Below are 16,388 nucleotides of genomic sequence, written 5' to 3'. Positions count from 1 at the left end.
TTAGCCATTCATCATACGTTAAACCTGCCATTCCAGGGATCATCTGTGTGAATCTCCGCTGGACATGCTCCAGGGCTAGTATGTCCTTCCTGAGGTGTGGGGCCCAGAATTGGACACAGTATTCTAAATGGGGCCTAACTAGAGCCTTATAAAGCCTCAGAAGCACATCGCTGCTTTTATATTCCAAACCTCTTGAGATAAAATGTGCCAGCTCAAGATAAAAAGTTCAGGAAACGACTTAAACAAGAAATTAGGAGCACCCAAAGGGGCCAGGAAAATAAAATTAAGGGCAATCCTATTGCCATTTTATACGTAAGTTAGGAGCTAGGGAAAGGGTGGGCCTCCTGGAGGATGTAGGAGGGAATATATTCACAGAGCAAGAGAAAGAGAAAATGGGTGAGGTTCTTAATGAGTACTTTGTATCACTGTGCATCAAGGAGAAGGGTGTGAATGATGGAAGATTAAGGAAGTGTATGTTGATATTCTGGGCATGTCAGTATAAAAAAGGCAGCGGTGTTATGTGTTTTGAAAAATATTAAAGTCAATAAATCCCTAGGGCCTGCTGGGATCTGTCCCAGAATACTGAGGGAGACAAACGAGGAAATTGTAGGGGTCTTTACAGAGATCTTTGTATCTGCTTTAGCCAGACACCAGGTTCCAGAAGATTGATAATAGTTGTTCCTTAGTTTAGGAAGGGCAACAGCAGTCAAGCAGGAAACTGTGCACCATAAGGCCACAAGATACAGGAGCAGAATTAGGCCATTCGGCCCATCCAGATTAGATTAGATTCCCTACAGTGTGGAAACAGGCCCTTTGGCCCAACAAGTCCACACCACCCCTTGATATATCCCACCCAGACCCATCCCCCTATAACCAACACATGCCTGAACACTACGGGCAATTTAGCATGGCCAATCCACCTAACCTACACATCTTTGGACTGTGAGAGGAAGCCGGGGCACCCGGAGGAAACCAATGCAGACACGGGGAGAATGTGCAAACTCCACACAGACAGTTGCCCAACGCTGGAATCAAACCTGGGTCCCTAAAACAGAAATTGCTGGAAAATCTCAGCATGTCTGGCAGCATCTGTGGAGAGAAATCACAGTTCATGTTTCAAGTTCAGTGATCCTCAGATGGTAGTTAGGAAAATGTTAATTTTTCACATAAGATGCAGACTGTATACTCAGTGAGGGAGGCTGGTCTATACTGGATGGTCCCATTGGTGAATGGGGCTTGTGTATTGGTAGGTTGTGATACAACTGCAAAGTAAAAATGCAAAGGTCAAGCATCTTTAGTCTGTGCTAAGTTTAGGAATGTGTTTCTTGTTAGATTCCCAGTTGACCTATCTGCTTTGGGTAAGATTGGGAAAAATCAGTGATAGTTTCTGACAATCAAAACCAGGAATTGTTGGAGAAACTCAACAGGTGTGGCAGCAACTATGAAGGGAAAACTGAGTTAACATTTAAGAGTTCAGTGACATTTCTTCAGAATGGAAATAAATAGATCCTAACCCTTATTACTGCCCATTGAGATTCCCCACTCCCCAGTGGGAGGGATGGTTTAGGTTACCCCTAAAGTCAAAAAGTTACCCTCCCCAACTCAGATCCCACCTGCTGTCAGTCCACATTTGTACTACCCGTGATATTCACACTCACAATGTTACACCATTCCTCAAACTGGCCATACTTACCTTGAATCATTCCTGTTTACAAATTAACAGGTCTTCGTCCAAACAATGCTGCAAACAGAAATACCAAAATCCAGTCTGCTCCGCCATTCGATCATGGCTGATATGTTTCTCAACCCCATTCTTCCGCCTTCTCCCTGTAGCTCTTGATCCCTCATATAGATCCTAACTATCTGCCTTAATGCTCTCCATACCCACATTCCTCTGCAGCAATAAGTTCCACAGATTCACCACCCTCTGGCTAAAGAAATCTTCCTCATCTCAGTCTGGAGGTCCCTTCACACTGAGACTGTGGACTTAGGCCCTAACCTTCACTAAGTTTCAATTCAATTTCCCCTCATCCTTCTAAACTCCGTCAAATACAGGCCCAGAGTCCTCAACACTACTCATATGACAAGTTTTTCATCCCTAGGATCATTCTTGTAAACCTCCCCTGGACTCCTGCTAACACCAGCCCCTCCCTCATGTCTTCGTAGTTACCTTTACTCTAGTGTAAAACCGTTACATCTGATTCCAGCTCCTCCTTCTCAAACTGCAGGGTCAATTCTATCTTATTGTATCACAATTCTATCACATTATGGTCACTCCCCTATTGCCGTGCCGTACTGTTCTATGTTCTAAGGCTGTGATAAAGGACAGGTTTATTCCTTGAGGGTTAGAAATGGATTGAGCTCCAAAGCAAAGATAATTTTGCTAAATCTCTGTAAAAAGCTGGTTAGCATTGTGTTCACATCTGGACACTGTCCACGAGGAAGGTTGGCATGGTCTCAGAGATGGTGTGGAGGAGGTTTCTAGAACTGAGTGAGTAGTGAGCCTCTACAATGGTGCAGAGAGGCTGGAAATTGTTAAGATGAGTTTTTGTACTCTTTTGTAAATCCATGCTGCCTCTGTCTGAACCTGCCAATGTTTCCTAAACGCTCAGCTGCCAAATCTTTTATAGTGAATTCTAGCATTTTCTCCATTACTCACGTGAGACTTACTGGTTTCTAATTCCCAGTTTTCTCTCTTCCTCCTTTCTTAAACAGTGGGGTTACATTCATTAATTTTCATTCTGTAAGAACTCTGGCGGAGTCTGTAGACTTTGGAAGATGACCACCCATGCATCCATTATTTCTAGGACAATTTCCTTAGGTGCTCTGGGATATAGATTATTGAGGCCTGGGGATTCGCTGGCCTTCGATCCCATCAATTTCCCAACAACACTTCCCTAATACTTCAGTACTTCCCTCTCACTAGAACCTGTGCTGCCCAGGTTTTTTCTGGTGTATTATTTGTGTCCTCTTTTGTGTAAGCAGAGCCAAAGAAAGTTTTTAGTTGGTCAGCCATTTCTTTGTTCCCCTTTTGTAATTTCCCATGTTTCTTCCTGTAAGGGACTTACGTTTCCCTTCACCAAGTCTTTTCTCTTCACATATCTGTAGAAACTTTTAACGTCGGTTTTTCAGCTTATTCTTGTACAGTATTTTCCCTTTCTTAATCAGTCCTTTTGCTGTCCTTTGCTGAACTCTAAACTGCTCCCACCCCTTGGGTCTGATGGCTTTTTCTATCCTCAGATACTGAAGCAGTTTATATCCAAATGAAGCCATACTTAGACTTGGACTCATAAAGGCACTTAGTATCAGTGTCACAGATCTCTTTTTGATGTTTAACGGTATTACCATCCCTGAATACCCCTATGATAACATCCTGTTGGTTATCATTGACCAGGAACTGAACTGGACTAAACATATAAATACTGTGGCTACTGAGGCATAGAATCCTTGAGTGAATATCTCACCTCCCGACACTCCCGAGCCTGCCCAAGGCACAAGTCAGGAGTCTGACAGGATAATGCAGCCTGCTTCATTGGCATTATATCCATTCAATACCACATTCCAAACCCACGACCACTTCCATCTAGAAGGACAAGGGCACCAGATACATGGGAACACCACTCTCCTGCAAGTTCCCCTCCAAGCAACTCACCACCCTGGCTTGGAAATATGTCACTATTACTTTAGAGTCGCTGAGTCAAATTTATGGAATTCCCTCCCTCAGGTCTTTTTGGGTCTACGTACAGCACATGGACAATGCTGATTCTCCACAGTCTTCTTCAGGGCAGGTTGGAATCAGCAACAAATGCTAGGCCAGCCGGCAATGACCACATCCAGGAAAGATGGGCCTGTATTTCAATCTTCCAAATGTCAGCAAGTATCAGCACATCCTTCTCAAAACCAGACTCACATGGTCTGATTGGAAGCCCAGGCCCCAGTTCGAGCTGGGATGTGCAATCAAAGCTGATGGAGCTCTCCAGAGAGCTGATCTGGGAGCGAGTAAGTGCTCCAGCATTAAATCCCCATGGAACCTTGTGATTCCGGGGTGATCGGTCAGGTGTGACTGGGGAAGGAGGCTGAGAACCTGGGGGCCTAGGGAGTTGGGGTGGAGGGGGTTGGGGTGAATGGTGTTGGATTCTGAGCAGGTTCTCATAACTTTGATGTGGAACCAGCCTGTGGCTTCATTATGATTCCAAGAAAGGGAGTAAAGGGGATGAGACAGTCATAGCTTTTACATCTCTCCTCACATCACACTCTCTAGTTTACTCTTCAATGCTTTATAAGATATAGGAGCAACAACTTTAACACTTTAACGCTTCAAACAATCTGAGGGCCAGACACGCCCCACAAGACTAGCCTCCCTCTCAGAATTAGTTCTCAGAGATGCTGAGTGAGCCTCTCCACTCAATCTCTGACCAACAAAAACTCACATTTATCATTGCCCCTCTGACACCACAGCCCAATTATCACAGGATAAAAGCAGCCAATCAGGGGGCAGCTAATCACACCGCTTTCTGTGATCATAGTAATGAAGTGTTAAGCATGTGAAAGCTGCTCACGACCATGATCCAAACCAAAGCAGGCTCCAGAAATTCCCACATTCATTCCAGGCTCTGCTGAGGGAATCATCTCACCAAATGTGGCACAGCACCAAAGCGAAGAACCCATCAGAGTTCCTGCCTCTGATTAGTGGCCAGTGAAAAGTATGTGCCTGAACATTGGGTGAGAATAGAGCTAGAGACTGCCTGTCACAACTCTCTCCTTCCTTTTGCCTTCCCTGTTCACCTGGGTCAGAGTTATTGCCCATCCCTAGTTGCCCCTGAAGATGGTGACGTTGAGCTATCTTAGAACATAGAACATAGAACAGTACAGCATCTTCTTGAGCATGTGGACGAGGGTGGACAAAGTCGGAAATCACACGATACCAGGTTATAGTCCAACAGAGCACTGCTCTGAAAGCTTATGTTTTCACATAAACCTGTTGGACTATAACTTGGGGATGTGTGACTTCTGCCTTCTTGAACCACTGCGGCCCGTGTGCTATAGGTAGGCTCACAATGCCCTTGGGGAGGAATTCCAGGATCTTGACGCAGCTGAAACAGGATGGCCCAAGACTAAGGGATTTGATGGCAAAATGAAGGCTTGGACTGTCCAAAAGGGCATCACTGACAGAGATTTGGAAATCTGTGTCTCAATGAGCTGAGGGATAGGTGAAAGTTTAAACCTTGGATCAGTAGACCAGGGAATGAAAGACCAGTGAGTCTAACCTGCGCAGGGAAACTATTGGAGAAAATAGCGAAGGAGAGAATTAATGTCTGCTCGGAGAGGCAAGGTTTAATCAGGGATAGGCAGCGTGGCTTGGTCAGAAGGAGGTCATGCCCAACAAGCCTGGGTGAATTTTTTGACAAAGTGACCGAGTATGGAGGTGAGGGTAGGTTTTAATTAAGCCTTTGACAAGGCCCCACATGGAAGTCTGATGAAGAAGGTAAAAGCATTCGGGATCCAGGTAATTTGCCAAGTTGGACCCAACATTGACTCTGTGACTGGAGACAGAGGCTGGTGATAGAAGGCTGGGAGTTGTCCTGTGACATGCCACAGTGGTCAGTGCCAGGTCCCTTAGTGTTTCTGATACATATATAAATGATGCAGAAGAAAATGCGGAGTGGAAGGATGATAAGTAAGTTTACGGATGGCACATAGATTAGCCAATGACAGTAATGGAAGAAGGCCTTAGGTTGCAGGACGATAACAATGGATTGGTTGGATGAGCAGATCAGTGTGGAAGGAATTTAACCATAAGTGTGAGATGATACACTTTTGAAACGGGAACAAGACAAGAAAGCATTTAATGAATGGTAGGACATTAGGAAGCTCAGAGAAACAGAGGGATCTTAGTGTACTTGTCCACAGATCCTTGAAGGTGGATGGACAGGTTAATAGGGTTGTTACAGCATATGGGACACTTGCTTTTATTAGCCTGTGGTATAGATGGTTATGTTAGAGCCATATCGGACTTAATTTCACATCTGGATGTTGAACTCTTTCTCTGCCACCTCCTCCTCTGCTCCTATTTCTTTGACAGGGAATTTAACCCTCCATCTACAGACTCCTTCTCCCACCTCCAACACACCCCCTCCTCCTCCTCGACCTCTTCATCTCCAACTGCCACCTCAACATTGATCGTCTCAATCTCTCCACCCCTCTCACCCACTCCTAACTCTCCCCCACAGAACATGCAGCCCTCCGCTCCAATCCCAACCTCATCATTAAATCTGCAGACAAGGGAGGCACAGGTGTATGGCGCACTGACCTCTACATTACTGACGCCAGATGCCAACTCTCCGGCACCTCATCCTACCATCCCCTGGATCATGACCCCAAACCCGAGCACAAAACCATCATCTCCCAAACCATCCACAACCTCATCACCTCAGGTGACGTCCTACCCACAGCCTCTAACCTCATCGTTCCCCAACCCTGCTCCGCCCGCTTCTATCTCCTTCCCAAAATCCACAAACCCGCCTGCCCTGACCGACACATTGTCTCCGCCTGCTCCTGCACCGTTGAACTCATCTCCACTTACCTTGGTTCTGTCTTATGTCCCCTGGTCTAGGGACTCCCTACCTACGTTCAGGACAGCACCCACACTTTCCACCTCCTCCAAGACTTTCAATTCCTCAGCCTCCAAAACCTCATCATCACCTTTGATATCCAGTCCATGTATAAGAGTACAAAAGCCTTTCATTTCTTCCTCTCCCTCAGGCCTAACCAGTCTCCCTCCACCGACACCCTCATCTCCTTAAGGGAACTTGTCCTTACCCTCAACAACTTTTCCTTTAACTCCTTCCACTCCTCCACAAAAACCAAAGGGGTAGCTATGGGCACCCGAATGGGCCAAAGGTATGCCTCTCTCTTTGTAGGATATGCTCAGCAGTCCCTGTCCCACTGTTACACCAGCACCATCCCTCACCTCCTCCTCCACCAACAGCATCGGTGCCACCTCGTGCTCCCATGAGGAGTTTGAACAGTTCATCAACTTTACTAACCCCTTTCACCCCAACCTTAAATTCACCTGGATCATCTCTGATACCTCCCTCTCCTTCCTGGACAGAATAAGTTCAAGAAATCCTATAACTCTTGTGTTTCTAGTGTTCCAACAAAGAGGTCCATGCAGATCCAGCTCTGGGGTATGGATGTGGGTGTCAGACATCTATGTTCCATTGACCTCTGTTGTGCAGGGTCTTGTGGTACAGCGGGTAACATCAACCACCTCTGAGGCAGGCACACCAGGGGCACATCTGCTGGACAGGAAACATGCCTCAGTACTGTGGACAAACAGTTCAACTTGTAAATCCTTCCAATGCACACCAATGGCAGGGAGAGCTTCCTGGTCAAGCTTGTGTAGGAAAGCCAGTCAGGGTCTCTCCCATTGCCATCCATAGTCCCAAACTACAACATGCTTACAAAGATTGTATGTTGCCACAGCAGCTCAGAGTTCCTGTGTAGCAAAACGGCACCAGAAATTATCTTGGGTTTTTCTGTTAGGAGGCCTGCCCTTTAACAGTGAGCAAGATTGTTTGTGTGGGTATAAAGGATCATGGCCGTGTAATTTCACAGGCTTCCTCTCTGACTGCATACTTTGTGTTCAAAGGGATTGTAAATGGTTTTGGGCCCCATATCTAAGGAAAAATGTGTTAGCGTTGGAGGGCTGTCCTGAAGAAGTTTACAAGAATGATCCCAGAGATGAATAGCTTGTCATATGAGGAGCGGTTGAGGACTCTGGGCGTGTACTCCCTGGAGTTTAGAAGGATGAGGGGAGGGATCTGATTGAAACTCATAGAATACTGAGAGGCCTGGATAGAGTGGATGTGGAGAAGATGTTTCCACTGGTACGAGAGACTAAGACCTGAGGGGGCCACCCATTGGAACTGAGACCAAGCGGAATTTCTTCAGCCAGAGGATGGTAAATCTGTGGAACTCATTGCCGCAGAGAGCTGCAGAATATTTAAGACCGAGATAGATAGGATCCTGATTAGTGAGGGGATCAAGGGTTACAAGGAGATGGCAGGGAAATGGGGTTTTGAAATCTATCAGCCATGGTCAAATGGTGGAGCAGATTCCTCTGGTCTTATGACAGGGCCACGTGTCAAAAACACATGTTACCCAGTAAAGCAGATATATATGCCAATTCCTAGTTCTAGCTCGATAGCAAAGCTGTACCATCAGGAGCAGAGAGGCAAGACTTGTTAATAGAGAGGCAGCAGCCACAGGTCATCAACAGTATAGTCTACCTTACCTCACCATTCCACTCCACATGGTTCAACGTTCAGAGTTATGTTTGTGTTGGAGCTTTGTTCAGAAAGCACAGAAAACTAACTCTCAGCTATCATCCTTTCAAACTATCCTTCTGAGATCTTGGAAACTGGAAAGAACCCAATGAGAATAGAAGGAGTCCAGAGATTTAGAGGATGGGCAGTCATTCCCCCCTTACATTCTTTATCATGTCTTCACTTGTGCGATGTGGGTGTCACCAGCTCGTCCAGTATTTATTGCCTGTCCCTAGTTGCCCCTTGAGAAGGTGGTGGTGAGCTGCCTTCTTGAACTGCTGCAGTCCACGTGCTGTTGGTTGACCCAAAATACCCTTAGGGAGGGAATTCTAGGATTTTGACCCAAGGACACAGAAGGAACGGTGATATATTTCCAAGTCAGGACAGTGAGTGGCTTGGAGGGAACTTGCAGGGGGTGGTATTCCCCTGTATTTCTTACCCTTGTTCTTTTATATAGAAGAGATCATGGCTTTTGAAGGTGTTGTCTAAGGAGCCATGGTGAATTTCTGAAGTGCATCTTACATATAGTGCACACTGCTGCTGCTGAGTGTCGGTGGTGGAGGGAGTGGGATGTTTGTGGATGTGGTGCCAATCAAGTGGGGGCTGCTTTGTCCTGGATGGTGTTGAGCTTCTTGAGTGTTGTTGGGGCTGCCCCCATCCAGGCAAGTGGGGAGTATTCCATCACACTCCTGACTTGTGCCTTGTAGATGGTAAACAGGCTTTGGGGAGTCAAGAGGTGAGTTATTTGCTGTATGTGGTGAGTCCAGTCGAGTTTCTGGTCAATAGTAACCCCCAAGATGTTGACAGTGGGGGATTCAGTGATGGTAGCACCATTGAATGTCAAGGGGCAGTGGTTAGATTGTCCCTTATTGGTGTTGGTCATAGCCTGGTATTTGTGTGGTGTGAATGTCACTTGCTATTTGTCGTCCCAAGCCTGGATATTGTCCAGATCTTGTTGCATTTAAGAATGGGCTGACGAGTCATAAATGGTGCTGAACACTGTGCAATCAATGGCGATCATCCCCACTTCTGACCTTATGATGGAGGAAGGTCATTGAAGAAGCAGCTGAAGATGATTGGGCCTAGGATACTACCCTGAGGAACTCCAGCAGAGATGTTCTGGAGCTGAAATGACTGACCTCTGGCAGTGATAACCACCTTCCTACGTGCCAGGTATGGCTCCAACTGGTGGAGAGTTTGTCCCTGATGCCCATTGACCCTGGTTTTGCTCGGGCTCCTTGATGCCACACTTGGTTGAATGCAGCCTTGACATCAAGACCTGTCACTCTCACCTCACCCTCTGGGATTCAGCTCTTTTGTGCATGTTTGAACCAAGGCTGTAATGAGTTCAGGAGCGGAGTGGCCCTGGTGGGACCCAAATTGGGCGTCACTGAGCAGGTTATTGCTGAGCAGGAGCTGCTTGATATCACTGTTAATGACACCTTCCATCACTTTACTGATGATTTTGTTTTTTCTTTATTCATTCATGGGATGAGGTCATTGCTAACCACGCAGCATTTATTGCCCATCCTTAATTACCCAGAGGGCAGTTAAGTGCCAACCACAATGCTGTGCGTCTGGAGTCACACGTAGGCCAGACCAGGTAAGGATGGCAGTTTCCTTTCCTAAAGGACATTAGTGATCAAGCGCGGACTGATGGAGCAGTAATTGGCTGGGTTGGATTTGTCCTGCTTTTTGTGTACAGGATGTGCCCGGGCAATTTTCCACATTGACGGGTAGATGCCAGTGTTGTAACTGTACTGAAAGATCTTGGCTAAGGGAATGACAAGTCCTGGAGCTCAAGTCTTCAGGACTGTGACTGGATTGTTGTCAGGACCTATGTTGTATTCAGTGCCTCCAGCTGTTTCTTGAGATCACGTGGAGTGAATCGATTTGACTAAAGACTGGAATCTGTAATACTGGGGACTACTGGAGGAGGCCGAGATAGATCATCCACTCGGCATATCTGCCTGAAGATTGTACAGATAATAACCTCCACTTGCATTTATGTAGCACCTCCAAGAGCCATCGCAGGAGTATAATCAAACAAAACCAAGCCAGATAACTAAATGTTTGATGAGGGGACCAGATGCATGGTCATAGAGGTTGGTTGTGAGGAGTATCCTAAGGGAGGAAACAGCTACTGTGAAGAACTTTAGAGAGGTTTAGTTAGTTTAGGGCTTAAGCTGCTGAACGAAAGAGAAACCAGCAGAGCTGTGGGTCTTTGAAGCAGAAACAGGAAACAGTGAACAAGCAGCTGGTTTGAATTAACTCCTAGTATTGAACCCTTTGTGTGTCCTTTACATTTTCTGTTCTTGCTGCAACTTTGAGGAAGGTGAATTTAGTGTTCTGAGAAAAAGTTTGCCTCAAATCACCTGAAGCTGCCCAAAACGTCATGGCAGTTACCTGTTACGTTTACTAATCATTGTACTACATCGTATTTTTCAAAACTTTCTGCTGGAACCTCCGACAGTATACATACATTCGACAGAACCACGAGTGAGGAAGGCTGTATAAAAATCACAAAGGCACAGTTACAAATTTATTAACACTCCTGTGTGGCGAGCAGGGAATTGGAGGAAGGTAGCGTATAGGCCAGGAGCGTGGCTCGGAGACAGTTGGAGGCTTGACATGTTGTGTGGGGACTGATGGAAACATCAGGCAGGACCTTCCAGTGTTGAGGCAAGTAGATGTGGAAGTCCACGAACAAAAACAGCCTCAGGCATTTGGAAATAAATCAGAACTGACTTGGATGGAGAGAATTTGGGGAACACGTCAAACACTGAAAGCAAGAGTATTTTTGACATAGACATAATAAACTGGCCTGCAGATGTGCTCACTGGGGTAGACTTTGGTCACAGGATAAAGCTGTGCCATGAGTTGAAGCAGGGTAAGTTTTCATGTAAAATGCTCAAAGGTTAATCTGTGAGCACTCGAGAGAAAGCTTCACAACAAGACAACAAAGCTAAGGAAATGTTACAAGTGGTTTCACTCTGTATCTAACCCTGAGCTGGCCCTGTCCTGGGAGTGTTTGATGGGGAACAGTGTTGAGGGAGATTTACTCTGTATCTGACCTCGTGCAGTCCCTGTCCTGGGATTCACTGATGGGGAACAGTTAGAGTGAGCTTTACTGTGAATTTAACCCTGTGCTGTCCCTTTCCTGGGAGTGTTTGATAGGGAACAGTGTTGAGGGAGATTTACTCTGTATCTGACCTCGTGCTGACCCTGTCCTGGGATTCACTGTTGGGGAACAGTTAGAGTGAGCTTTACTGTGAATTTAACCCTGTGCTGTCCCTTTCCTGGGAGTGTTTGATAGGGAACAGTGTTGAGGGAGATTTACTCTGTATCTGACCTCGTGCTGTCCCTGTCCTGGGATTCACTGTTGGGGAACAGTTAGAGTGAGCTTTACTGTGAATTTAACCCTGTGCTGTCCCTTTCCTGGGAGTGTTTGATAGGGAACAGTGTTGAGGGAGATTTACTCTGTATCTACCCCCATGCTAGCCCGGTCCTGATGGGTACAGAATCTCTAAACCTTCATATGTCTTTCCCTAATTGCTGTTTAATCCTGTACAGAAACAAGCTGGTCAAAGACAGGTGATACTGAATGTGTTTGTAATGGGGATAATCTGCCCCTCCTCAGTCTTCAGTACACAGCAACTAGTGAGACCGCGCCTGCCTGTGGGCGTAGCTGTGCTGGAGGCAGCTCAGAGGAGATTCACTCAATTGTCGCAGGGGTGAGAGGTTTGCCTTTTGAAGAGGGATTGAGCAGGTTAGGCCTATTTTCTGTGAGTTTAGAACAATGAGAGGAGATCAAATTAAGGTACATAAGATGCTAAAGGGGATTGACAAAGTAGATGGAGAGAAGATGTTTCCTCGTGTGGGGCATCTACAACGAGAGGTCATAGTTTTAGGATAAGGGTCGAGCAGATTTCAAACCGAGATGAGGAGGAATTACTTCTCTCAAAGGGTCGTGTTGTGGAGATGCTGGTGTTGGACTGGGATGGACAAGGTCAGGAGTCACACGACACCAGGTCATAGACCAGCAGGTTCGTTTGAAAACGCAAGCTTTCAGAGCCTCTCTCTTTCCTCAGGTGTTAGTCACCTGAAGAAGAAGCAATTCTCAGAGAGCTTGTGTTTTCAGATGAACCTGTCAGTCTATAACCTAGTGTCGTGTGACTCCTGATCTCTCAAAGGGTGGCGGATCTGTGGAATTCACTCCCCACAGAGTGTGGTGGATTCTCATGTATTAAGTAAATGTAAGGAGGGAGTAGACAGGTTTATAATTTGTAACGGGTTGAAAGATTATGGGGACAGGAATGTGGAGTTGAGGCTGAGGTGAGATCAGCCACGATCATATTAAATAGAAGCAGACTCGAGGGGCTGAATGGTCTACTCCTGCTCCTCCTCCATATGTTCTTGAGTTGTCTGCTGTCTTTGACCACACCATCGTCCTCCAGTGGTGGCCGACGCTCTGCTAGTTAACTCTTTCTTGTCCAGCTGTAGCTAGAGGCACAACTACAATGTTGTCCCTCCCTGCTCCCAACCATTACCTCTGGCCCCCTCCTCTTCTTCATCTCCATGCTTCCATTTGGTCTTGCCATTTGAAGAGATGACACCAAGCTCTCTGAGTATTTTGATGGCACCAGGCTCTCTCCACTACTTCTCCCTGGATTCTGAAATAGAATAGAATAGAATCCCGACAGTGTGGAAACAGGCCTTTCAGTCCAACGAGTCCACACTGACCCTTGGAGCATCCCACCCAGACCCATCCCTCTATAACCCACACACCCCTGAACACTACGGGCAATTTAGCATGGTCAGTTCACCTAACATGCACATCTTTGGACTGTGGGAGGAAACTGGAGCACCCAGAGGAAACCCATGCAGACACGGGGAGAATGTGCAAACTCCACACAGACAGTTGCCCGAGGATGGAATCGAACCCGGGTCCCTGGCACTGTCAGGCAGCAGTGCTAATCACTGTGCCACCATGCCGCCTGTGCTAGCCTGCTTGCCCACACTTTCCATTCCTTCAGCGTCCAAATCCATCTCCCCTCCTGTCAACAGGATGCATCCATTTCTTCAGCTTCCTGTGCTAAGCTAAGTTTCAGAACCTCCTGTCTCCATCATGATGACCTCCTACTTCCACCTCCATGATATCACTCACTTGCACCTCTCACCCCCAACCCCCACTCCCAGTCTCATCTAAAACCTTCATCCCTGCCTTTGTCATGTACCCTTTCTTCTTCAAAGGTACTCAGAAGCTGTCCTTGAAGTGAGACAGCATCGACAGTCATGAGAGGAGGACCTCACTCCCAGTTGTTCAAAATAGCAACAACTTGTCCATCAAACTGAAAAAACTTTGGGTCCAAATTCCTTAATGATAAGGCAGAGTGACAGCAGAGAGGGGAAGCAAATCCCATCATGGGACATCCTGCTCCTCATGACCCAAGATCTGGGTCAAGATTGGACTGTTCACTAACCCATGTCAACGACTGATCGTGCTCAGTAGGCAACATCCTCAAGCCAGCATCCAGCCTCTTGGTCATTCCAAAACGTCTTGCACAGCCTCCTCCTTGAAGTTTCTATTAAACTGAACTAATCAAAATCTCTAAAAGTTATATCTTTAGTTTTATTAATTTGTGAGACATGGCCACCACTGGCTGGGCCAAGCGTTAATTACCTGTCCCTAGTTGGCCCTTGAGAAGATGGGGGTGAGCTGCCTCTGGAGCCACTGCAGTCCGCGTGCGGTAGGTTGACCCGCAATGCCCTGAAAGAGAGGGAATTCCAGGATTTTGACATTGCAGTGATATTCTCACTTACTCACTGTGTCCTGTGCCCACATTAGCTCGCAGATCAGCACTCCCATAATTTGTGCTTGCAATGAATCTCTCCTTTATTTCCCAGCTCTGAGGAAGGGTCACTGGACCTGAAACACTAACTCTGATTTCTCTCCACCGGTGCTCCCAAGCCAGCTCCGATTTCCCGGCAATTTCTGTTTGTGTTTCTGATTTCCAGCTTCTGCAGTCCTTCGGGGTTTTTTTCTCCCCTCCATTATCTTCACCTTCTCTGTATCTCTGTCACCGCCTCCCATAGCCCTGTATTCTCCAACAGCTGCCGTGCCTTCAGCTGCCTGCTCCTCAGCTCAGGGATTTCCTTCCTAAAGCTGACAACTTTGAGGAACTCAGCCTGGTTATTGTTTCCCCATTGTACACATCCACCTGGCTGCAAGAAAGGGTTAAAGGAAACAGTTCACGAGGGCTACAAGAGGCGATCAAATTAGAAGACTTTAATCTTGTGAAAGAAATTAATCAGATCGTTAGGTGGCTCAGTGGTTACCACTGCAACCTCACAGCATCAGGGACCCAGATTCGATTTCAGGCGATTGTGTCTGTGTGGAGTTTGCACATTCTCCCTGTGTCTGCGTGGGTTTCCCCCGGGTGCTCCGGTTTCCTCCCACAGTCCAAGGATGTCCAGGTTGAGTGGATTAGCCATGGGAAATGTGAAGTTATGGGGTGGAGCTGGGGGCTGTGTTCTTCAGAGGGTCACTGCGGACTCCATTGGCTGAATGTAGGGATTCTATGATTCTAAAGAGAAAGGTGGAGGGAGAATGACGGAAGTGACATGGAAATGTACTGGACTGTAATCGGCACCCCAAGCTAACCTCCCCCACAAACGACTCTGTCCCCCTCTTTCTTCTCCTTTAGGATGTACATAAATGTAAATATTGCTTTTGGTCCTGAGAGAAAGAACACATATTCAAGAAACGGCTGGAATCATTGTGAAGTGTTGCTGATAATTTTGCTTCTGTTTCCCCTGCAGCTGCTGGCCTTACCTTCGGGACAATGAACAAAGGAAGTGAGTCGGTGGCAGGTGATGCAGAAGTTGGCTTGCGGAGTCACAGGTTGCTGGAGATGTGCCTCATTATTGGGATTCCTCCCAAAACCCTGCGGCGAGTGATCCAGGTACATTCCCAGAGTTATACACCCAACAGCTGTGACAGGACTCCTGCCTTCCTATTTACTCTGACTGCAACATCCTGCTCTGATTGCAATCAAACACCTTCCCCAGTCGTCCAGAAGATTCACTTCACTGTTTCTCTCTTCCCACCGACCCTGCTGAGTTTCTCCAGCACTGTCTGTTCCGATTTCAGGTTTCCAGCATCCACAGTATTTGGCTGTTACTTCCTCAGTCCTGCTCCCCTGTTGTCCAGGTAACAGCCATCCCAGCTGTGGTGCAGACCTGGAGTCTTGTCTCTCTCTCCACCTTAGGACTGCCTTTGTTGCTGGGAGCATGTCCTGTGGGTGCTGGCCATCAGTTCACAGCCCAACCGGAATGCAGGGGAAGTCAATGCCTGATCTCATCCTCTCCTAACCTCCACACAGAGGATGCTGCTCAACAGGGTTCGCCCTGTCATGGTCAGGCACAGGAGACCCAGTTCCTGACCAAGGCGTGAATTTCTGGGGACATGGGTTAAACATAAATGATAAAGGATGAGGTTTGAATTCAACATGGCGACCATGTAACCATTGTTGGTCATTGTGAAAACCCACCTATTTCAGTAATACCCTTGAGTGAAGCAAACTGCCATCCTTACCTAGTCAGGCCTACATGTGACTCCAGGCCCACAGTGTTGCAATTGATTCTTTGGGCAGTAAGGGGGCATCAATAATTGCTGGCCTAGCCAGCCCATAGCCCGTGGGCATTTTTTTTTCAGATCCAGAATAAAAGCTGAAAAAACTGCGGTAGCTTTAAAGCGGAAACCAAAATAGAGATTGCTGGAAAAGCTCAGCAGGTCTGGCAGCTTCCGTGGACAGAAGGAAGGGTCACTGGACCCGAAACGTTAACTCCACTGTTCCTTCTCAGATGCTGCCAGATCTGCTGAGCCTTTCCAGCAATGTCTGCTTTTGGCTGTTTGTTTCCAAGCCTGTCAGTGAGACCCTTTCTTTTAAACTATTTGTTTCGATGTGTTATGATACATCTCCATGGTCATCTGTCTTGAGGTGGGATTGACCCTTGACCAGGGGACATCATCCTGTGCTGTAAGGTCCTTTTAAAGAA

At 46.9% G+C, this 16,388-nt stretch overlaps 1 protein-coding gene across 1 annotated transcript in view; it reads left to right on the top strand.

Annotated features, from left to right (window-relative positions):
* LOC125461643 (DENN domain-containing protein 3-like) overlaps positions 1–16,388 on the top strand; it is a 161,400-nt gene that overhangs the window by 40,616 nt on the left and 104,396 nt on the right. The window contains exon 2 of the mRNA XM_048550597.2: positions 15,150–15,292. Coding sequence (XP_048406554.1) covers positions 15,173–15,292 — 120 coding nt within the window. The 5' untranslated portion in view covers positions 15,150–15,172. The remainder of the gene's footprint in view (positions 1–15,149; positions 15,293–16,388) is intronic.

This window comes from Stegostoma tigrinum, chromosome 19 (assembly GCF_030684315.1).
Source record: "Stegostoma tigrinum isolate sSteTig4 chromosome 19, sSteTig4.hap1, whole genome shotgun sequence".
NCBI classification, from domain to species: Eukaryota; Metazoa; Chordata; class Chondrichthyes; order Orectolobiformes; family Stegostomatidae; genus Stegostoma; species Stegostoma tigrinum.
This window is presented reverse-complemented; position numbering and strand designations above follow the sequence as displayed.